A 24,760-nucleotide genomic window follows, 5' to 3' on the forward strand; every position below is an offset into this window, starting at 1 on the left:
GATCTCATTTCTGATTGCCGCCATACAGGGAAGTCTGAAGACAATCGATGCAGTGACACAGATTTAAATATAGAGAAAAAGGAAGTTAGACAGCTACGCATCCATCAAATCCATCCATTTTCTCATTCTTTCATATATTCATTCAGTTACTGGTGCATTCATCCATTAATGCATTCATTAATTTATTTATTCATTCATTCATTCACTCATCGACACATTCATTCATTTGCGCAAGTAAGGATTTGAGTCACGACTGATATATTCAGAAATTTTACACAAATACCCACACAAAAAATGAATCTTTTCTTCAACGACTTCGCTACAGCTAATTTGCTTGTGCCAACGCTCCGTTCTAAATGACAGCACCCTATTCCACGGATAGGTGCGTTCTGAAAGGCACCCTGTTTAGTTAACGTTTGTCCCGATTAAACCACCTGTTGCGACGCTCTCAACACGCGAAACAACGTTTTTCGAGTTCGAGACCAGTTCGCAAATTTAAGGTTGAGAGTTGGAGTGTCACAGCCAATCGAATTACTGAAGGAGCTCTGGCCTCGTTTTGAGTCAATGGATTGTCTGTTATCTGCGGAGGCAAACAAGAAGGATGCAATTGACAAAGGTGAAATCAATTTATTTTTAAATTACTTGCTGGATGTTGTAGCTTGTCCAATTCGTGATCATTATACACAAGATCTAGAAGGCGAAAACATAAAACGGGAGTGACTGCATTTTAGAATTCCATCGGAGCGTCCCATTTAATCAATGTCTCACGATGCAGAACCTTCAGTATTTGATGATAAAAAATAAATAAATAAATAAATAAATTGAATTCGGTACAGATTCCTAGAAGATCCTTATCATACCTTGGTATTTGTACACTGCAGGTTTTAATCAAAGAAACGACAAGTTTACCGAGATTTAGCGGCGGGAATCTGAATTTTCTCTGAAACGGGTCAGATTTAGGTTGGTTAAAATGCATACATATTGAATACAAATCGACGAGATAAGAGTATTTCGATCCAATATGAGGCGGATCACAAAGTACGATGATACGAATTATCTCTACAAAAATGCAGTCCAGACCGTAAGATAACCCTTATATTCGTTTTTTATTCATTCGACTCATGAACTATTTATTGAACAGAAAACGACGCTGCTCAGTGCAAGGCTTCGCTCCTGGTGCTGTATGTTACGCGCCTGCGTAGCCGCCGTCATTTCTTCCGTTAAATTTGCATACAGCTCTGTTCTTCTCCCTACATATATCCCCAATCTTTTTATTTCTCTTGTGAGTTCCCATCATTGTCTTGTATATTGTTTAAAGCCTAGGCCAGAAACTGTAACAAATATGTTCAAATATTTGCAACTATTGTCAACTGCAGTTTTTTCCTACTCCCAAAGTATGTCGAAACATTTAAGCTTACTATTTAGCCCGTCGACACTGCGTCTATACGTGTTAAATGATCTATTACTGTTTACGTTTGAATTTTCCTTCCAGCCCTCGCACACTTTTTCTACCGGTTTAAACGTCTTCTGCAACCCCTCAACAAAGGAACTAGCGACGAATTGGATCATTAAATTGTTCAAATTTATCAAAAATGTTAGGTGCCCTATAGCTGAAAGTTGCAATATTACAAATTATCCATAAAAACAAGTGTATTGCAAAAACAGGAAAAGCAGATGAGCGTACATTTTCAGATTAAACCGACATTACTACACTATCCAATTATCTCAAATTGGTTCCAATCGTGTTTATTTTGTTCAATGAAACATGATCGTCAGTTTTCGTTATGCAATCAGCCATGCATACGGCACAATAAACCAGCACAATTGATGCGTAGTCAAATGTTTAGTGCCGATGCCGATTCAAATTATGTGTAACATTGGTGGATATCGTCAGAATAATTAATTGCGTCGGAACTTCTTATAGGAAATCGGTCTCAGTTACTTGACTTGCTCTGCCGGACTCTCACCCGGCCGCCCCTACACTGCGCGGGGGCAGCCGGATGGAGAGCCCCACAGAGCAGTCTGGGTAACCGACACTAAATTTAATTTAAATGCAAAATCGATAGCAAGGGTAGAGCCGCGATATTTACATATAAACCAGTTGAGTTGCAACACTTATGCCACTAGCTTCCAACAAGGTACAGGGGATTAAAACAGGGATAGGGTCCTTACCTTTAAGGTGGGGATCAACATAACTTTTAATGTTGATAGAGGCAGAATCCAGATATTCGAACTGTCAATTGTGTTCAATACATGTCTGGTCTACCATTTGTGGGAGCCCATTTTAAAGCTCTTGGAGAAAGAAAAAATTTCGAGAACAAAATTTTTAGCAATGTTAACATACAATTTCAAATATCAATAAATGTTAGATAATTCTTTTCTCTAGTACCAAACTTTGCAGGGTAGCCCCTCATTGAAACACGCGCACAATACCGCCGAGCACAGAACCTACTGTGCGAAAGCAAAGTTGAACATTTGTTTAATATAAGTTCGCGCGGCAAAGTGGGTTAAAACGTTGCCCAGTTAATTGCAGAAACTACCGCCATGAAAACTTAGAGGTCACACAAAGCACGTTCTAAATGTTTGTTTGTGAGAGAGGCGTGTAAGTTCGGACCCGAACTTTGAATCCCTTTCTGACAAATTAAACTCAATGCAACACAGTGAAGGAGTGTCATACTAAAGAAATCAAACTTTACTCGGACGAAAAGAGCGTGACGCAGACTACTTAGCACAACGAATCGAACATTCTAAATAAACATTTAGGTCATAATAATATCCTGCATCTGCAAAAGTCGTCAATAGCCGAGAAAGATCAGTCAGGGCCTTGAAGAAAAAATCAATAATTTACTACTGTAAGTACAAGTAATCGATTTTCCTTCAGCTCGTAGACAGGAAATATGTCAACATTTAGCTATACCGTCTGTGAAAAAGCAAATCCAGCTCCTCTTGCATTAAGTTATTTGGTGTGTCTTTGTTCACAAAGCTTAAAGCCAATTCAGTGGCCGCATGGCCGCACACATCGAAAATGAGGACTTAAACGTAACCCCGCTAACGCTTACCCACACGGAAACACAGCACACAACATACTACAGAAGTTGCTCTGTTGTATGGGGGACTACAGAATAAGTTCATCTCTAAACTTTAAGTTTGACTTCACAAGTCGTAGATTTTGCCTGATGTCGTCATAAAATCCTCACGAAATTCCTGTTGCCTGCGAGATTTGAAAGGGATTAAGTCTTACTCTTTGTAACTTCAAATTTGTCTGAGACGTGAATTGTCCTCCAGCCTCTTGGAATGTGCTGAACAAGTGTTTGTCGAAACATACCTATTCCTTACAGATCGAGCAGGTGAAAAGGATGACGTCAAAGCGCTATCTACCGGAAACACGTAATTACAAATTTACCGCAGGGTACAGTATTCCACTTTGCGTCAACTACGCTGGTACCGTGATGGTCGCTGCAGAGCACTGTTGTTGTCTTGAATTCGTAGGTGTAGGAAGTTCACCAAGGCTGGTTTTTACATATGTGCTAGCTCTTGGGTCACTTATTCCGGAAAAGCAATTTTCGCCGCTTAGGGACCGTTCAGTTTTTACGGCCGGGGGGGGGGCGGCAAAATCCAGGGGGGGTCATCATAATTTTGGAATCCGCAAAGGGGGGGTCATCGCTTTTTCACTGGTAGGAAAGGGGGGTCACCACATTTTCAAAAACATAATACCAACAATAAAGTTCACTTTATGCCATGGCCATGATCGACCCTCTTTACCGGCGGGCCGCCTTCGGCGGCCCACTACAATAAATATACATTATGTATTACCCATGACCCTCTTAACGGGCAGACGCCTTTGGCGGCCCACTTCAATTAGGTTTACTTCATGCAATAGCCATGATCGACCCTCTTTACCGGCGTGCCAGCTTTTGTGGCCCACTAGAATAAAGTTGACTTTACGTAATGGCCCATGACCCTCTTAACCGGAGGGCTGCCTTTGGCGAACCACTCCAATAAAGTTTACTTTATACAATGTCCATGGACATGAGTTGTCTATGGAAATGAAGTTAAAAATTGCCTTACAGTCGTCCTAATTAACAGACGTTTCAATGGATGTGGCTGAGAAGTTTGTGCACTGGCATCGAATAAAGAGCGCCGCGTACCGGAGTTCAAATCCAAACCATGCGGGTAAATTTGACATATGGGTTTTGGTTATTTTTCAGGGGGGGGGGTTCATCAATTTTTTTCGTCTGACAAAGGGGGGGTCATCTTTTTTTCACAAAAAATGCAGGGGGTCTATATTTTTTTGAACACCGGCGACAAGATTTTGCCGGCCCCCCCAGCCGTAAAAACTGAACGCTCCCTTATAACTCGCGTTATTTTTTACAAAAACGGATTAAAATAGTGGCGGCAGTTGCATGTTAGGGCTTCATTAACTCACTGTATTTTGAATCAAAACCCTCGAAAAAAACGTTTTTCTCGGTGGGGGGGGGGGTGTCTATGATTGAATCATGGGAATAAAGCGCCAAGCTTGGCGCTTTTATCACATGATTCAAAATACGGTGAGTTGATGAAGCCCTAAAATGCAACTTCCTCCACTATTTTTATCCGTTTTTGTGAAAATTCGTGCGAGTTATAAGTGGCGAAAACAACTTTTCCAGAATAAATGACCCAAATGCCAGCACATATGTAAAAAATCAGCCTTGATGAACTTCCCCTTCAACTGTGCGCCCTAAATGTTGTCGGGAGGCTCCACACAAGTCAAGGTTCTTCTATTTTGTTTAAATGCATGAGAATGGTGTAAAAGACAAGTAATGTTGCTGGTCCCTATTTTACCTTCAGACTTTTTTTGGCAGCACTCCATCCGGATTTTCCAAGGCCAAACTGCCCAAACATTCCATTGGTCCGTGGTATCTGTGAGCAACAGTTTGGTGCACATGCTCTGCTCTGGCAGAGACCCTGCGATTCGCGTTCTCCCCTGTTGGAACACGCGCGCCCTTCAGAGACGCTACGCGAATCCCAGGGTCTGGACGTTCTTGCAAGCGACTGGTCGGATTTCTGCCTGATAGAATTTATAGAACTCCACACACCCGTTAATCAAAACAAAAATGACAAGTAGCATAGCCAAATAAAATGAAAAATGAAAAATAAAAACATACCACGTATATAGGTCTACTGGCTACTAGTATATATTCTCTCCGCCCATAGGTGTTTCTTTTGAGGTCACTACCCTTATGAATATTCATACCCTTACAAAAACGGACAGTCGCTGTGTCTGGCAGCGCGTGCTCACAGCTGCACAGCGTAGTCTTCGAATGCAGGCCCATCGTGGGCGCGCACAAAACAAGGCACAGCGACTGTGGACAGTTTGGTGCACATCAATGTGAATCCTCTCTGGGGTTTTACCAATCTACAATTCAGTTTTGTTGACTCAAGTTTACGGAGAGGGAAATCTTAAAACTGAAATGAACGTGTGAATTTTGTGAAATGTCGTTTCAGAGAAAAGTGGCCATTATGTATGTGTAGTGTGTGTGTTTATGCATGTTTGTGCGAATGTATGTGTGCACATACGAACTTACGTACTTACGTACGTATGTATGTATGTATGTAGGTAGGTAGGTAGGTAGGTATGGATGGATGGGTGGATGGGTAGATGGATGGATCTACTAGTATCATCTATGTACTGTCTATATATCTACGTACGTACGTATGTATGTATGTATGTATGTATGTATGTATGTATGTATGTATGTATGTATGTATGTATGGATGGATGGATGGATGGATGGATGGATGGATGGATCTATTAGTATCATCTATGTACTGTCTATATATCTACGTACACACATATTTATGTATGTATTCGTCTGTGTACTTTTAACTATAGTTGAATGTTCCTCGGTATGCGCGTGCCCGTAGTATTATTTAGCAGTCCAGCATTGACTGTTGTTCAACATGTAACTTGTAAAGGGAAAGAATAGCGAAGCACTCAAAACTCAGAACGTTCGCATTGTCTAAAACTGTTATCGTGTATGATGTTTGTGTAAACGCAGTTAGCGACGTGATAGAGATTGTAAAATCTTTGAAGTTGTTCGAGTCTCGCCCCGGGTAATATTTGATTCAATCTTATTATCAGGTGTTTGTTTCCGTCTAGTGTTATTGTCGCTTTATCGATTGCTGCGCTAGAGATATCCTGTTTCCATGAGCGTTGTATGACCGCCTTGGGACCAATTGTCGTTTCTGTATCGAGATAGCACAGCGTAAACGATTTTGTGCCTTTATCTTGTCATCTGGTGAGGCCGTAAAGACTACTTGAAAATCAACTTCTCCGCTCCCCTGACGCACAACATGGCTGCTCTAAAGCTCGTTATATGACACAATGTGGCTTACGTTTAACAACATCACCGTCTTTTTTGTCACTTGATAAATGTGATGATTCTTGGCAGAGGTGAGAAATAACTCTTACCAGTTTTATTGTACGTCCTTCTCATCAACGCGAGGCGTGCGTGATTCAAACACAATACTGCAGCATCTCATGCAGAGTCGGAGTCATCAAAAGAGTGGACAACGAACTCCTTTTACCTTCTTATATGACTCATACAGATATACTGATTTTTTGGAGACTTTTTGAAAGTACAGTGTAGGCGACAATTTTTTTCATGTCATATAAATTACTTGCGGGACTCGGGGCCAGAGAAACTTAGAACATAATATCCATCAATAAAGTGGTCTTTGACAAATTGCAACTTGGCCAAAAAGTGTTCTCCCGTCCATATGTCCATGGTCACGCGACATACATTACACACGACGGCACGCTGTTTCAGTTTTCCATGCATCTGACTGATGACAAACCAAGTTTTGCGTCGTGACCAAATAGATGGTGATCCGGGTAAACTTACCACAGGAAAAAAAACATCCTGAAGCTAATAGACGGCGCAGATTCACTCAATATTTTCAATCTTTACATCCATTTCTGTTGTCTGTACAATGTATTGCAGTGATCGATAGACACATTCATTCCGTGCAGTGTTGATAATACCTAATGCAACAGACCCTAGTCTGGCACGGGGTGCCTCAATGACCTCCTCTACTCCTCAAGGAAATTGTGAAGACAATGTTTTTCATAGCCTATCACGCATCAAGTAAATAGCAATTTGTTTGCCATCCGGGCACTGGAGCGTTTTCAGTTGTTAGCTTGTGAAGTAAAAGGTATTAGTTATATAGGAAAACTGTGAAGGCCATACACACCGACATAAGCGGTTTAAGTCGTCCTGTAAAATATCCTTTATGTGAAATTTCATTGATGACAACTATTATTATATAGCTTTCTAATTAATAATGAACTTTGTTTTACAAAGCACTGCTCGTGATTGTTGATTTTTTCTACTTCAAAACGAACGTTTCTAAATTTACTCGACTGTGTGATAAAATAAAACAAAAATTAAACAAAATTTAAGGGGGGGGGAAAGTTGTCATCGTCTGAATTAAAGTATATCGCACAAAATAAGATTACAAAAAGATGGGTGGACGAATCGATTCTCAGACTGAAGAGTCCCAAGTACCAAATGCTGTCTACAACGCAAATGTAGGAAAAGGAATACGAACAGAACTTCTTAGGGTAGTAGAGGGTTTGCGGCTTTTTGGATTGAACAGCTTTTCTTGTATCTCGCGCCACTACCCTTTTGATGCTTCGATAGTACTTTGGTTGTCAACGAACAACGGAATATTAGGATGTTTAGCGAAGTCTTTTTGGACGTTTCGTATGGAATCTTGGAGAACAGACAAGTCGAAGAAAGCGCTTGTACACCTACGACTAAACAAAGTGGAATATCATGATTCCGTCGATTGAACTCGGAACCATTCGACTTGTCAGTGAAAATAGCACAGAGAGTATTCATCATTGGCGTATGGTTGAGAGAGTACGTTTAGTTGTAACGTGTCTGTAGGTAATGTGTATTGCTGCTTCAGGGTAGAGCCAGTGCTTCCCATCGCAGTACGTTCTGTCTGCCGATATTTCAATCGGGTGGACTGAGTTATAAATTATATGTTCTGAGAGAAAATAGTTGGAAAATCATAAAGTAGAGCATTGAGTCATATTATCATATTATATATAATATATATATATATTATATATATATATATATATATATATATATTATATATAATAGAACGTAAATGGAAAACGGCTGCAGTCTCCACGAGAACTGCTCTTCCAAACATTATTAACAGCCACGTCACACTTTCATCATAAATTCATAAACCAATCAAGTAATGGCTTGTATCGTGCATTATTCCCGCTTGTCAATCCTCGGCTTTGCATGTATCGCTTCAAGGTCTTCCGGCATATTTTAAGACCATATTTTGTCGGCCATCTCGATATCTTGAAGATAACATCCAGCTTATCTAAAAGGACGCATCTTTAATGTTATCCGCACGCAAAAGTCTCATCATATTGCATCTTACTCGCCTTCAAATCGACAAGAATGACTCCTTGATAGCTCATAGTATCTGAAACTCTCTCATATCTGTACCATCTTTCCAGAAAGGATCAGATTCGGCTGAGTGATTACAACACTGCAGCTAGATAACGATTTCAAAATGTTTGAAGCGTGGTTCTGATAAGTAATGACATCCAACGTGATAATTGCCTTCCCTATATAGAGGACAGTTGAATAAAAAATTGAATAAAACCTGTAAATTTGGCACTCTGTAGTATTTTGATTTCGATGATCACGAGCGTTCCGTCAGCTTTGCGCTTGTGTTTCACCATGACTGTGACTGCTAGGCATCGGTTTACATAGTTCGGACAGCAAACGTTGAGATCAAAATTTTCACCTTTGTTCAGCATCTTCATAGCGTCTGCTACACGTCTTTTAGAACGAAGACCTAGATTTTGGCTTCATTGAATTATTAAAACTATCACATCGGCGTGTTTTCAATATTGTTGCTCTACCAAAACTGTGTGACTAATGACGGGCGTTCAATCGACAGTTGGACCGTGGCGCAGCACTTCTTGAAGTTTCGTTCCTCTATTCCCAAAAACTATGTGCCATGTTCTTCGGAAAATTTGGTTTTACTTTACTTCATACGGTTACGAAAGTTAATGAAGATACGATGAAATTGATTGTTCGCATATAGAAGACTCGAAGACGAATGAATGTTATTAGGATACAACACAGTTCGTTAAACGATTGTCACATGTAATATAGGCATTGTCAAAAAAAAACGTGGCCATGTGTTGTCCTCAACTTCCCTCTAAATATAACGCAGACAAGTTGTCAAAGAGACAGTAGAGCAGGCATCGCCATCAGTCGCTAATTGGATATTACGGATGGGCAGCATCCTCAATCTCGCCGTATAGGGAGCGTCCTGTCAGCTTAGCGCGATAATGTTTATCGACTTTCGAACAATATTTCATCTGGCATTGCGCTGTTGTCTATCGAATGAATGTTTACGATATCGGATGGAAAGGTTTGGCAGTTTACCGCAAACCTAAGGATGTACTGGGAAACGGGATGGGCAAAGCAGGAGGAGACGAATAATAACTTTCGAAGAAACTAACAGGTCTTGTCTTGAGGTAGCACGTGCTTCGACAGTGAAAGATTTAATTTTTGGCTCAAACTTTCCTTAAAGAAATTTTCAACCATTGATGTCTTTACAAACCAGGAATAAAAATCAGGGATCACCCTGCACAGTTGGAACCTTTACACTAGTCTAATATTTGAAATTCAAAATGGCCGCCATTCCTGTACCAAAACTATGGGGATAACTGGCATTTTCGATTTCGAAAAACTAACACTTTGAAAGGTTTCTTACTCCAAAGAGCTTCAAAATAAGCCCCCACAAGCGGTATACTAGAAACGTATTGAAAAAATTGAGAATACGAATATCTGTTCCCGCGGTGCATTCTACCTTAACTCATCAACACGAGAAACTGATGATTCGGGCATTGAGCATGGATGAAACGAGAGTTTGATCGTGGTAAAAAGCATCAGCACAATGCAGTTTTCCACGAATGTGAGACTCACGATTACTTGCAAAAAAGGTGGTTTCACGTCTAGAACCTATCCGGCAACTGTCCTAATCTGAGAGCGTTCAGCCATGCATATAAATATAGTTAATAACAAACTGACCGAAGACAAAAAATAGACTTTTTCTGCTAATCGCGCCCATCACTCGAAACGTGCACGGTTTTCTTTCCCGCTCTTTTGTGTTCAAATAATCCTCATAATTGTTTTCACAAAATGATTCACATTTTGAAAAGAAAGAAATAATTAAAATATCATTACCGTACCACTAATGCTGAGTGTTGAAGAACAAGAAACAATTGTTCTCGGCCAAATCTTGTGCGAATGTAAACTAATGCTCCTCGAAAAAGTGTCCATTTTACCTCGACCTGAATCTTTGATACTGCTCCGAGCGAGTCATTAAAACATTTGTGATATTGCTAGGATCGAATGACCTAAGTTGAGAACGTAAACGTCAATTCGCAATGTATAATTATCCTGGCCAGATCTTTGTCAGGAATGACGTCTTTGTCTTGTCTAATCAGTATCCATGTCAATTAATACACCCAGCGGGTCACCTCGACTAATTAGGTTTTTAAAAAGTGGGGACTTTATAAGACGTTTCTCTGTCAAACGATAGCATCCTATGGGCAATTGGAAAAAGTAGAAAACAAATTAGGCCACACAAAAATATTCTTTTTCGGATTTCTCTGGAAAAGTAACATAGTCGGTGAGCTAAGTTTTACGACTCATACCCACTAATATTATGACATTGAATGCAATAATCACTGAATAGAAACAAACAAACGGCAGGTGTTATTTGCAGTGATTGCGCTTTACATATAGAGGCAGCGTTTGCAAAACCAAAGCTGAGCACTTAAATGTGCTTTTCGTTGGAGAACAATTAAATATATATATAAAAAAAACAAACAAAAAACATAAGAACAAAAGTGTTTATAAAGTACACAGTTGTGGTCCCTTATACGCAAACTTCCTGAAGATGGAGGCCTTGTAATGTTTGAGCTCATTCATACTGTGAGTTTACGCTGGGTTTGATTTATCTCTTTGCCATTATCCCGACTCGTCATACACATCGGTCTGGCAACACTGAGATCTGGACGAGTTTTTTGGCAAGGTGATCATCGAGGAGACTGTTCTCCACTCTAAAATAGAAACAGAATGCTTCGAATGATAAATTTGTTGCACTGTAACAAGCTATCCCCGTTGGGCTAACGCGAGTCACAGCCTGTCGTAGTATGGAATTCACTATTGCCGAGAACGAGGCCGAGTAAAATTTCTCTGAAATAACGATCGCAATCTTCGCGACGACATTGTGCGATTTCAAAATAAAATCAAAATCTGCAAAAGTAAAGGTGGTACGTGCGAAGAACAAATTATTTATTTTGTCTGGCCTTAGTGGATTTCTTGCCGAGAACCTATAGAAGTCACCGAACAGCCGAATTAAGTCATTGAAACTTCGCTTGCTGAGAACACTGAACAGTCTTCAGTGACGTCACTGAGCAAGTTGATCTGTCCGCCGAACCGCTTGCTCAATCGATCTCTGGAACCGATCTAACAGATGCACCCAGAGGTAATGTATAGGGTAGAATGCGCCTCGGGGACGGATATTCGTACTCTCGAACTTTTACAATCTCTCCCTGGTGTACGACACGTTGAAACTCACCTTGCTCTTGCAGTGAGAAGCTTTTTCAAAGTCTTAATTTTTCAAAATCGAAAATTTTATTCCACCATAGAGTTGACACTGAGATGGCAGCCATTTTAAATGGCAAATGTGTCGGGTAATTTGTTTCTCTATTTCAAAGTTTACACGGTGACCCCTGATTTATATTCTTGATTTGGTAAGAGAATGGCTGAAGTTTCATGGAGGAAAGTTTGAGTAAAAGATAAAATCTTTCACTTTCGAGGAGCGAACTGCATTTAAGCCTTAATACGAAAAGTCTTCGTTGTTCCCAGACAACCATGCGATAAACGCATGGGAAACGGTCCGTACGGGAATATCACAGTAATCTGCGACTCATCTCATGGCGGTGTGTCATGAAACAATATGTGAATGTGGGAACCATGTTCACCTACAGCAACAGGTACCTACAGCACACACTGCACGTAAGCAAACTCACTTCGGAGAGGAACAGATATTATACCATAATTGTAGCTCTCAAAGTCAAATACTGATCAAAATAAGTGTAAAAAGGCCATAGTCTATGGTGATTGGACGTTCAAAGGCAAAATCAACATGACGGGGCCTTTTTTTGGTTTTCTGTGAAAATTACCGACATACCACAGTTCAAATTGAAACATTACAGTATGCCACCAGTTGTAATATCACATACTCTTCAAGATTAGCAGAGAATGGACGTTTCCTTTCATGGAAACCTGAGCATGACCAAATACGATAAACGCTTAGGTACACCATCTATTATACGTGGTTATCTGACACAAATATGTTTACAGTGGTCATCCGAAGACAAACAAAAATAACGTAAGAACAGACAAATGAAAAGACACAAACAAGATTACACACAAAACAAACAATTTCTGAAAATAAACCAGCAAAACGAAATGGTTAAAAAGTTTCAGAAGATTCTGAATAATACGATATTTAGATTGGTTTGTAACAAGCTCGAGGCACAGAATCGTAGACATTTGCACAAACATATGAAACTCACAGAGAATAAGTTTATGCTTCTCCGTGTCTGGCATTTGGATCACCTCAGAACAGCCACGCTTCTATCACATAAAATAGGCACAGAAATAATTGGAGGCACCCCACTGTAACATCAGTCAACAATTTTAGTTATACTTGGACATAAAGTGTGCGCCAAAACCTCCTCTCGAATTCAGTTCTGTGAAACATTTCTTTTACTCTGTCATTTACAATATGGCATCAGTGGAGCCCTGTTCGTAAATAAAATAAGCAAGTAAATACATGAATAAATGTAGGTCACCAAACAAGTTCACCCCTCGACTGGTCCTGTAAGTCTTCTTTTCGCTTCTGGCACTTAAAAGAATGCTACGATTCAGTGGCGATGCTTGATTGAAACGTGCGAGACTGCTCAATATTTCATTCAATTTGTCATTGAAACCTGCGTTCAGTGATTAATCGCCCTCTTGTGTGCCCATCATCTCCAACTGTGGCTGAAATAGACGATTTTGTTACCAGCCAGGTTATCAAACAACACCTTAATCTGCCACAAGTATCTTTCACTGTGTAATTCTCTGTTGACAAGGACGCAGCTGCTTTTCAGAGGCAAATTACCAGTGGGTATTGAAAGCCACAGGCAGCCGATGTATCATTTCCGTGTTATTCTCACACGCATTTCACTCTAACATGACATTGCCTAAACGACTGTCCCTCCCACGTTTCGCTCAGAGGACGCTAGGGGGCAGCACAGAATGTTTGCCTACTGATTTGCATTCGTTGTCGTCCAATTCTTAAATCTTTCAGTGACACCAGTCCGCCTTTTCCACCTTTTAAATATTCTATGCTGTTCCCGCCAGTGTTTATTACTGGTATCACGTCATACCCACGGAACACTAAAGGATTTATTTCAGGCATAATTTATACAAGACAATATAAGCACTGGCATATTTTATGCCCCCCCCCTAAATTAATTTTCCCCGCGGGAACGGTTGAAATTCCCACTTCCATTATAATTTGACGATCTCTTCAAAAGCGATACCTGATCTATTTAGAAATGTCACGCCTGACGAATAAGTACCATGAACAGATGATCCCAGATGAAGAAATGTCGCCATGTCTGATGAAATTTGCAACGACCGTTTAACATACACTTCTTTTGTATCTTGAGTATTTTACGCTAATTCATTTTGGTCCAATACTACCGTATTTTTGATGACGTATCAGGCACTATCTCAGAAGCGATGTAAACTTTCTCTCAACTTAGCAACAAAGTTTTTCTATAATCCTTGCGGAAACTTAGATTTTGTCAACTTCCCTTCCGACTCTAAATATTTTTTTCTGCTTTCTGACAATCATGTTTGTTGACATACACAAAAACATGTACGTTATAAATAGTAGCTCTGAATGATACCTTTTACTAAAATCAGACGGATATGTGGATATGGCCACATTGAATTGAATTGATTGATGCATTGAAAATTACCACAAACGGTAATATCCCTGAATCAAAACTTAAGTTATAGGCTTTACCGCGTGCCTGGTGTACCAGATGAAATTGCTTTGTAATTACAATGTGTTTTCCTACTCCGAATCGTTCGTCCCATTGGGACACACAATCATTTCACTATGTCACCAGGTTTAACTGTCCTGGGCTTTGTTTGCGATTACATGTACTATTTTGACCTAAAGACGGCGGCAGGCCTATTGATTTGTTTTCTTCGTCAGCCATTTCAAGATGAGATCAAAGCTTCATTGCGGATCAAAAACTTGTGTCTTCTGCACTCCAGTCTGGGTTTTCGAAGGATTTGAATGTGTTGAGATTTATCGGGACGGAAAAGACACTTATTTTATCACCAAATATCTGCGTTTATCGCACGATGCAAATTGATTCAGAACAAGATTACAGATCAGAGTTAGTGTCATCGACAGTATGAATTGAATAAATCGCTGACGAAATGGAAAAAAAGTCGTAGCGATAGATAGATAGATAGATGAATAGACAGATAGACAAGCAGACAGAGTGATGTATATATAGACATAGAGATAGATAGAAAGACAGATACATAGATAGATAGATAGATAGATAGATAGATAGATAGATAGATAGATAGATAGATAGATAGATAGATAGATAGATAGATAGATAGATAGATAGATAGATAGATAGATAGATAGATAGATAGATAGATAGATAGATAGATAGATAGATAGATAGATAGATAGATAGATAGATAGATAGATGGATGGATGGATGGATGGATGGATAGATAGATAGATAGATAGATAGATAGATAGATAGATAGATAGATAGATAGATAGATAGATAGATAGATAGATAGATAGATAGATAGATAGATAGATAGAAAAACCACTTTCGACCAGCCTTAAGGAAACAAAAAGTACTTTTAAATCGACCAGCTTTAAGGAAACTTAAAATGCAACTTTGCAGTCTTCTGGATAAATTGAAATTTCTTGTTTTAATCTTCCATACTTCTAGTTTTGTACTTTTCTTAACAATGATCGCCGATAATTCAAGTGTCAACTAAACCTGCAGTGTGTGTTCATAGATAAATTAAAGACCGAACAAAGAAATATTAATCATTTTGACGGCGCACTGTTACGGATTCGACTCACTGATTAAAATCAGAAATACAAGATGTATCGATTTGCTTTTTTCATCAGCGAGTGATTGGCTCTGCCTTAACTTTTTTCTGTCCTTCGTTGTTGTCTCTCTACCCGAGAGAGGCGACGATAAATTGACCACGGATTGTTCATGTACACAACGTTGACCTTTAGTGACATTTGCAGGCATAGCAATCAGAATCACAAACAATGGAGTTGCTATGCGTGGAACAAAAGAACATCGCTTTTAGGGATTTTAGCTTCATCACTCTACACTTGAGAAACCAGAAAATGCGGTTTATTGACGATTACCGAAAGACTCGTAATCGGGGTACAATCATTACAAGACTTGCCCGCCAGCGTGACAAAACAGAGTAAATTACAATAAAGCAATGAACACCAGTAATCATACTGCGTAAGCCACAGTAAAGTTATATAAAATGTCATGCGAATGGTGGGCATATATTACGAAAATACCCTATGCAACACCTCTGTGTCCAGCAAATTTCACACTCCGAGTTTACTGTAGGGGTGATAAAATTAAAATGCCTGAGCAATGCCTCAAGTATACCATGAATGAAATAACACTTCTCTGGCTAACTGGATGTGTTACGACTCCATAATCGTCACAAACGATCTGTCAAACGCGCGTTTTATGCAAAATACTGTACTGGCAAGGTAGTTTTTAAGTGCCTAATGAAACTGACAGAACGAATCAGTGTGCAGGCTTATTGCGTAATCGTACATGCAACTCGATTCGTTTTGCAATAGGATCCAATATGGCCGTCAATACCATAATAAAGCATCCATAAGTCTTTCAAACGGCACGGTAGATGCACATTGATTGACATAAGCATAGATTGAAAATACGCAAATGCAAAATCACAATCAATGTTTAATGCAACGGCGCTTTTTGTTGGCTTTACATAGTTTCCAACTGTCAAAAAAGCGTGCGATGTGAGTAAAACAGTTTTCGAAAGAGAACGTGTTAATGGCCCACAGTGATAATGTAAAACGGCGATAGGCTATACATGTTGAAAATGTTTGCTCCGACGCGCACAACTCGACTTCCGACAACAAAGACAATATCTAATGAGAGGAAACTCGTGTAGATTCTTTTGGCAAATCGATTTCGACAGTCTGCAGTGTAAACTGATGTTTGTCTGACGTTTTTTCTCTAACGGCGCTTGGCAGATCACATAACTCGTTGCCAGCCCCTTCCCCAGCGAATGCAAGGTTCATAACGCCCTAGTTTCTCTCAATGACCCGAAATAATAGAAAACTTTATAAATGTAACTTCGGGTGATAGATTGTTTTTATACTTGATACTGTTTTGCTTTCTGGGGGTGACAGAGGCTGACATTTCCTTACGTCACTCTTGAGATGTGCGGCAGCGTAATGGCGACTTAAATATGCTTTTCTGATAAATGAACGAGCGTTACAACTTTTAATTCTGCTACGATAGATTGCGCCTCGGGGACAGATATTTAGATTTTCAAACTTTATAAGTCTTTCTGATCAACCGCTTTTGGGGCTCATTATAAAGCGTTTGCAGTAAAAAATATTTTCACCGTCTTAGTTTTTCGAAACTCGAACATTTTATTTTTCTCCATAGACTTAACTAGGGATGGCGGCCATTTTGAATTTCAAATATCGGGAAATGTTAGATAATGTGTTTCTTTAGTACTAAACACGGTCCCTCCACACTGTGTACTAAACTTTGCATGGTGCCCTCTGATTTTTGTTCTTGATTTAGTCAGAGAATGGTTGAAAGTTTCATTGAGGAAAGTTTGAGCAAAAGTTTAAGTCTTTCTTTTCTCGAGGCGCAGACTACCTTAGCAGTGATTTTGTTTCTTCTTATTTTCAGATGAAACTGACATCCCTCCAGATGATTTGCATAGTGGCCGTGACGCTTCTCCTGGTACAGGTTGGCTTGACAACCGCATATCCTGCCGATGTGCTTCTCGAAGATGCGGACGACGGCGAACTGCTGGTGGACAAGCGTGGCTACAGAAACAGGCATCAAAGGCCGGACGGCACGTGCAAAAACATCTGTGGAGGCTGCTGCACAATCAGATGCCTGCTCCAGAAATGCCGAAAAATCAGCCCGTGAAGGTTTGAACAAACGAGCCTACCATCAAGCGAAGGGAGAAAAGCGCCATCAATAGTCACATTTATCAAAGGACTTTTTAACCTTCTCTTGATTTACTGAAAATATCGCACTTTTTTCTAATTTTACTCGGCCATTTTATCTCTTACCGTGACATTTAGCTTTTGGATTCATTCGGTCAGTCATTCACAAGCCATTGGATCTGTGCTCAAATTGAGCACGAGCATTTAGGGTTTTCTACCATCGAACACTGTATCTCTCAGACTCGTCACTCCTGAAACGGACTTGTAATAAAAAGTTAATTGTAAAACTTCTCTCGATTGTCGGTTTTATTTAAAACGACATCTCTTAATTCTTACCCTGGTTTATATCCCCTCCGCCGATTTGAACATGCAATATGTCTGCACGAGATCTAAGGTTAAGTCGACACTTACCAGAAGGGTTTTCCTAAGGTCTCTAACTCAGAGTCTGTACTCTAGTTCCAGCCCTAACGACTGACTCCCTAGGTTAGTGGTGATCAGTACCCGTATCCTCTATTCAGCACTCTTACCAGCATGTTCAGCCAACCATAGTCCCTTCCAAGGTGGGACTGTTATTCGAATTAATGTTTTTGATCGGATCACAGAGTCCTCTAAATTTAATAATGCCCCTCTCTTCCGTTAATCTCTCTCTCTCTCTCTCTCTCTCTCTCTCTCTCTCTCTCTCTCTCTCTCTCTCTCTCTCTCTCTCTCTCTCTCTCTCTGTGCACCTTGTCATGAGGCTTCTGCGAACAGACAGAAAAATTCTCTGAATGACTTCGATTGACTTTCTGACAGGTCGATGTGCTAATCGATCAAAGGATGTCAGTCTGTCACTTTCAGTTCATCCTGCTGTAGAAATGCTAAGGGGTGGACCATTTGATATCCTGGGGTCCGGGAGATTTTCAAAGATAATTTTCCCAGCGAATGTCAATGGAAAAAACTTCAACCAGGGGAAGCATAAAAAAGATGGCTTACTACGACGAAAGAAAAAAATCCATCAAAAGTTACTTTCTGGAACACATTTTTTTACTTTCAGGGCGTCCTTCGGGCGCAAGTTGACGACTGTGTCAGATACACAATGGTTCTTTGCCAAAATACATTTGGGGAGTGCTATATTTAGATTTTAATGTCTTCCTCACATACCTCGATCCCAAGGGTACAATTGTGGTTAGTACATGTAGCAACTTTTGGATTTTTTAAAACTTATATATAAAGGAAAGTGAGGGCGACTTCACACATCGTTTTCTACCATTATGCGGTATATTGAATCGATCAATGTGGTTTTATGATATGGAGAAACATGGCGAGACACAGATGAATTGATAGTGCTTTGACCCTGGTCATGTGATCTGGGTCCCCGGGAGAACCGGTTACATGTTAGAGTGACTCGTCTTAAGAGGGGCAAGGGGGGCATAATTATTTACGGCCCGGGGAGGTTGGAGGAATGTGAGGGGGTCACTCAAAATGTTGAAAACTTCAAGAGGGGTTACTCAAAATGTAGAGAGGAAGAAGGGGGGTTGTTGAAACACCTCTCAGATTGCACCATTGCGCTTATCAATTTCTCAAAATTTTCGCTGCGAGAGGGGGGGGGGTACACCCCCTCTCATGCTCTCCCCCTTGGGGTGTTCTAACAGTGTTACCAGTAAAAGACAAATTGAAAACACCTCCCATATTGCACCAGACTGTGCCATTGCACACATCAATTGATCAAATTTTCAACAGGATCCGGGACAAAACTGAACTGTTGTGAATTCATCCTTTATTATCACAGAAACATATACTTTATTGACTTCAGTTTAATAACCAACTTAAATTTTGGTATTTAAGTTATAGCGGCCATGAATGAAATGAATGAATGAATGAATGAATGCAATTTGTTTATTCTAAAATTCTCTTCAAGTATATGAATCATAATGCATATCGAGCAAAGACAATTTCTGTGGATTTAAAATTCAACTCCACAAAGATTGCCTGGTCCGATCATGGCTGTCTAGTGACATTTTTGAACCCTGAAGTTAGCATTACACATTAAGATGCGAAATTTCCATAAGATCGCAATAATTTCTAGATGAAATGTAATTTTGTCTTGAATTTTGAAACCTGCTCAAATTTGGACATTTCGTTGTAGACTGGAAAGCATTTGTAAGTGTTAGGTTACTCATGTATAGGAACAGTTTAACAAAATGTTATTACCGCAAAGCAAAAGAGTACGATCATGTCCAGACTGGCCCCAAGTCGCCTGGTTTTTATGGCAGCTGAGTTACTGGCTGGCCAATATGTTCACCAAACGATCTACTCAACAGCCTACAACTTAGTGGGACGGTCTGTTGATGTTTAGTCCTTCAATTTATTAGGCCCATAAGTTTAGATACGCATATGCCCACAGACTTGGAGCAACTCTACATCATGTCATGTTGTGGTTATATCGATGAAATTGTCACATTAAAACATCATTATTTATGCAAAGAACATGACATACGAAAAGCTGTAATTTAAGGAAATGATGACCAAGGCAGGAGCTAGTCAATAACTACAATATAGTCAATGGAGCAACCTGTTAGTTACGATTTGAGGTTCAAAATAACAGTGGAATGTATCCAAAAGTTGATGACCCGAAGGTCAGTATACTAAGCCTGGATCAGATTCTACCTCGGCCCCTTCAGTCCACTCTGTACTTTGGTGACTCATAGCAATAAAACAGACATGCCAGAAAGGGGCACTTGCATACACGTGCTTTCTCCCTGACTGTAATTTCAATGTGGACGCTCACAGCCACCAATCGCGAGGGATTAACGTTTTTGTAACATTCTTTATTCCAAACATACCTCAAACTTACACCATTTATGCAATACATGTAACATTAAACCTTTCGGGCTCCCTAAATGACTGGTAAGGCATAAATTTGCTATCTTGTTTGAAGGCAGACATTTAGATTTAAAATCCTCAAAAGAAAAGAAACTTCTTAAAGCCCCAATGTGCATTTCAGCATGCAGATTAGTCATCCACTATGCGATGAGTTTCACGGTAAAATTTAGTCAGGTGTACGCGTGTAGGGAAGAAACACATTCCAGACCTTCTTTGGTCAAGCTGGGCATCTCCTATAATTTTTAGTATAAAGTACAAATAAACGTGTCAGTTTTTCAAACGAGATCTTGCCCATAGGTACATGGCTTTTCTGCCTGGGCCTTTACATTGGAACGCGCCGACTTTGCCCGCGTTCTCGGCTTAATTAACTGTACCGTTCGAGTAGGGGGGCATCACGGGAAAAGAACAAGAGCGCGCTTTTCAAGACATTCTGTCGAGTGTTGGAACGGTTTACAGAACTTTATCGAGTTTAGAACATGCTATCCTTCGCACAGTGAAAGTTGTTGAATTTTTATCTCGACCTTTAAACACTTATCACCATGGTTATGATTACATCATCGCGATGGGTACATATTTGTTTTCCCAGTGTAATTACTTTTGCTGTCCTATTCACCACTTTTCTCCCAGAGACAACATTGGGGTCGAGTTCAAGGGGTCGAAGCGGTGGCAAACTATACCGTCTTTTTGGCTATCAACATTCGCCCTGGCGCGCCAAACGGCAGACGTACGGCTACGCCGAGTCGCAGCACGACACCGTGTACGGCCACAAGCCGTTCCAAGAATCGACAACTGACGATGTCAGAGACAAATTTGCCGAAAACCAGTACGACGATTACTATGGTAACAATGTATACCAAGGTAACCGTGGAAACGGAGGATACCGAGACTATGCAGGGGGCGACTACCAACCGAACTTTGACGTTGCTAAGGACCGACCAGGTCCGAACAATGCAGCTAGGAAGAGTTATATTGGAGGGAACTATGGCCCAAAGGATATGTGGAACTACTCTCCAGGTACGCTTAACAGGGATTAAAATTAATGACACTAAGTATATTAAGGTTTAATCTCTATTCGAAGTTCTTCGTGACAGAGTATAACTTAATATTAGGAAACTATTTGGCAGTTCATAATTTTTGATATAGGGCCTAATGAAACGAAGTGGAAAACGAACGGAATGAATATTTAGGAGCTCTACGACTGGTTCTGCAATATTCGAGTAACGCAAATTGGCGTTGTTATTATGTGTTTTTGACTGTCATTGATATATCTTATGTAAGATCCAATTTCCCGTAACGCGTTAAAGTGATGACATTACACTAAAGCGATATCATTCTATGTCATTACAATCAATCGTGAAATCTTCTCATTGACAAGAAGTGATAAATTTTCTCTCGGCGATTTTCTTATCAGTTTAGGTAAACCTGGTCGTGTTCAGGCTTCGCAATTGCCGGGAGGGTTTTTTACTTGTATGTTAAATGTGAAACTGGCTGCCGGCTTCATCTATTGCGAGCTTTGATGAATGCGCACGCATTTTGAAACGAATAGAAGACGAGCATAACGAAAACAGATTTAAGTACACTGGTGCAGATTTAATTCGATCTCTCATATTTCATTCTGTTGCGGGCGACAAATTTCGTCTTTATTATCGCCTTGCAGGAAGCAAACTGCGCCTTTAATTTGCAAAGGTGAGAGTGAATTTTATGTCGTCAAGTTCGATTCAATTGTAATGAAATCAAAAATCGTTCGAAAGTTGTCGGGAAGTCTATTTTCGATGAAGCCAAAATTGTTGTTGTGAACAATTTTTGGCGGGAAGTTTTGACTTGCGTTGTCTGTTCAAACTTGTAATGTGTAAAATGCGCCAAACCGCACAGATCGATAATTCTCAATTTCTCAACGTAGTGAACGATTACAACAGTGTCGGCGGTCATGGTCTTGTGCCTACATACAATCCATTTCGGGATTCCGAATTCGTTCCGCTCGGGGCAGGAGAACCGATTGGTCCCGATATCATCAAACACGACTTCACCAAAAGCTATGGAGACTACTTCAGTGATTTTGATGGTAAGAACCGTGCTTTCTGATTTTGATAGTAAGAAGATTGTTAGCATAGAGCACTGGACGGCGGCGGGAAGGCCCACATTTATGTGACTTCTCGTACAGTTCGTTGCTTGCAGTGTTATTGACCCTGCCGTTTTTTCTAGTTTCTACTGTTTTATTTCTTGTTAAATGAAGGCATTTTAGTTCCTTTTCTGCAAATATGAAGATATAGAAATCTTTCTTTGACGATTTTCACCATGGCAAGGACAAAAATTATAAACTGAAATTTCTTTCATATTCTGAAGAGTTCCCATAAGATGTAAAATGACTTTATCTACATCAATTACTTTGTTGTTGAGACGGCAATTTGGCAGTTGCCCTGAAAGAGGTGGCAAAACGGTTAGAAGTCACGAAACGCGCAAATGTCCATAACAAAAGCCAAAATTGTTACATGCATAAACCTCTCTTTACGTGAAAGGTAACCTAAAGTGAATTTTAAAAAAAAGTATTTCACTTTCGCTTCTACCTCTGGACACTTTGTCAATGGATGAAGTGAAGTTTTACACAAACCATACACAAATTGTTTCCTGTAGATAAACTAGCCTTTCAGTATCCAGAGCTACGTGACAACTGCTGGTTACAGGCAATGCTGGCCGTGGACTGGGGATTTTCCCCGAACTGTAAAGCCGATGGGTCATACGGGCCAAAGCAGTGTGCCAAGAAAAGGTAAGGTTTATTTGTACTGTCCGGATGCTATATATGATTCACCATATTTTAATATCCTCTTTCAGATTTCACATCACTGTATTGGTTTGGATGACCTCAAATATGCCTGCCGGGAGGGAGGGAGGGAGGGAGGAGAGCGGGAAAAAGAGAGAGAGGAGAGTATTGAGGGTAAACAGTACCAATACCTCATGACCGTTACAGAAAAATAAAATGTTGTTGAAGTTTTGTTGACGAGAACTGTGAAAACTGGCTGAAACAGTAGTGCGCAAGCAAAAAGACATATTCTATCCTGTCACCAAAAAACAAACAATGTAGTAAATGATGACAGTTGCTTGCGTCCATCAGGTGAACTAACACCTGTTCCAACAAACAACAGACCTAAACGGCCAGTACAGCCGGTTGTTTTTAGACAACAATATTTGTGCGTGATCAATATTGAGATTGTGATTGACTTGAGAGTGTTGATTATATGATGTACGAACAGACTAACACAGACAGTGACTTTTTCTATACAAGGTAATAAACACCGACTTTCAACTTTTATTAAAACTTTACATAATCAAGACAAATGAAGTCAGCGAGCAAAGTTTGAATGACAGAAATAAATTACCTAAGATTTACCGATATTTGAAATTGATTATATACCTGTGGCATCTCGTTCATGGTGAAAGTCAAATTTCGATTTCGCAAAGACAAATACGGTAAAAATTTCTTTTACTCTCAAGGCGTCAAAATTGAGTCCACGAAAGCAATATACCTGAAAAAGTGTTGGAGAAATGCGACCGAGTCTCAACAGTTGTTCTAAAGACACACTTTACCTTTAACCTGGCAGTAATGTGACATAAATGTGGCTTGATTTCCCCTATGTTAAACCGATGGTGATATGTGCTCCAACCTCGCCGTATGACAGCATTTTGCTTGCGAGATAGCATCACTCTGCTCGATTTTTTCAGGTGTTGGTGTACAAACTCATCTGGTGAGAAAGTAAAACAGCATGGCGGAAAGAACGACGATGGTTTTTACTACGGCGTCGATGGACTGCTTCTTCGCTGTGATCAAAATTAATCAGTCGGTGTATGAGGGCGTTCTATACGGGAATACACGCAACAAGGCATCGATGTCGACTTCTATAATGTGATTATGGGCAAGACCATCTTCAATGCGTTTGTAACTGTCGAGAGTTGTGAAATACTTATATTTTGCATTGAATGCAGTTAATAATGCACATGAACACCAATACAAAATTTTTAATGAACAAAATGTTGCTGTACTAAAATGTCATCATGGATGAATTCAAGTACTCGACAAATTAAATATTCAATATTGAACTTGTAAATTTTTGTCTTGTTAATGTTTCATTTGTAACATAAACACATAGTGGCAACATGTGACTTTTCACCGCCATGAAATACAGTCGACAACAAATTCGATTTCCGTATAAAGCAGAATCTCTGTGTCGAATGAACCATAGACAGTGGTCTACTGTCTGTAAATGAACCTATAAACCTTTCTGCACGGTTGTTTTAATTCTACAGTGTCAAAAAACTTTGTTCATAACACGATTTTAACTAAGAGATACGTACATTTCAGTTTCTAAAAATCCTTGAACAGTTTTGAGAGATTGTTACATGTGAACAGATTTTGAATTTTGATACGTTTTTACCGTTCACTACAAACAAGTGTCATCACTGCCGAAACCCAACACTGAGGGCGCTCAACAAAAGG

The 24,760-nt window shown here is 39.9% G+C and overlaps 1 protein-coding gene and 1 long non-coding RNA gene across 2 annotated transcripts in view; both read left to right on the top strand.

Annotated features, from left to right (window-relative positions):
- The window catches only part of LOC139139623 (uncharacterized), a 29,939-nt gene extending 12,243 nt beyond the window's left edge, over positions 1 to 17,696 (top strand). The window contains exon 2 of the long non-coding RNA XR_011553843.1: positions 17,144 to 17,696. This is a non-coding gene — a long non-coding RNA (uncharacterized lncRNA). The remainder of the gene's footprint in view (positions 1 to 17,143) is intronic.
- Positions 17,697 to 20,288: 2,592 nt separating this feature from the next.
- Positions 20,289 to 24,371, top strand: LOC139141214 (uncharacterized). Its single transcript, XM_070710838.1, has 5 exons — positions 20,289 to 20,295; positions 20,899 to 21,285; positions 22,172 to 22,333; positions 22,903 to 23,035; positions 23,989 to 24,371. Exons 1-5 carry the CDS (start codon positions 20,289 to 20,291, stop codon positions 24,098 to 24,100), a joined length of 801 nt encoding a protein of 266 aa, XP_070566939.1. The 3' UTR covers positions 24,101 to 24,371.
- The last annotated feature ends 389 nt before the right edge of the window (positions 24,372 to 24,760 follow it).

Source organism: Ptychodera flava, chromosome 9 (genome assembly GCF_041260155.1).
Source record: "Ptychodera flava strain L36383 chromosome 9, AS_Pfla_20210202, whole genome shotgun sequence".
NCBI classification, from domain to species: domain Eukaryota; kingdom Metazoa; phylum Hemichordata; class Enteropneusta; family Ptychoderidae; genus Ptychodera; species Ptychodera flava.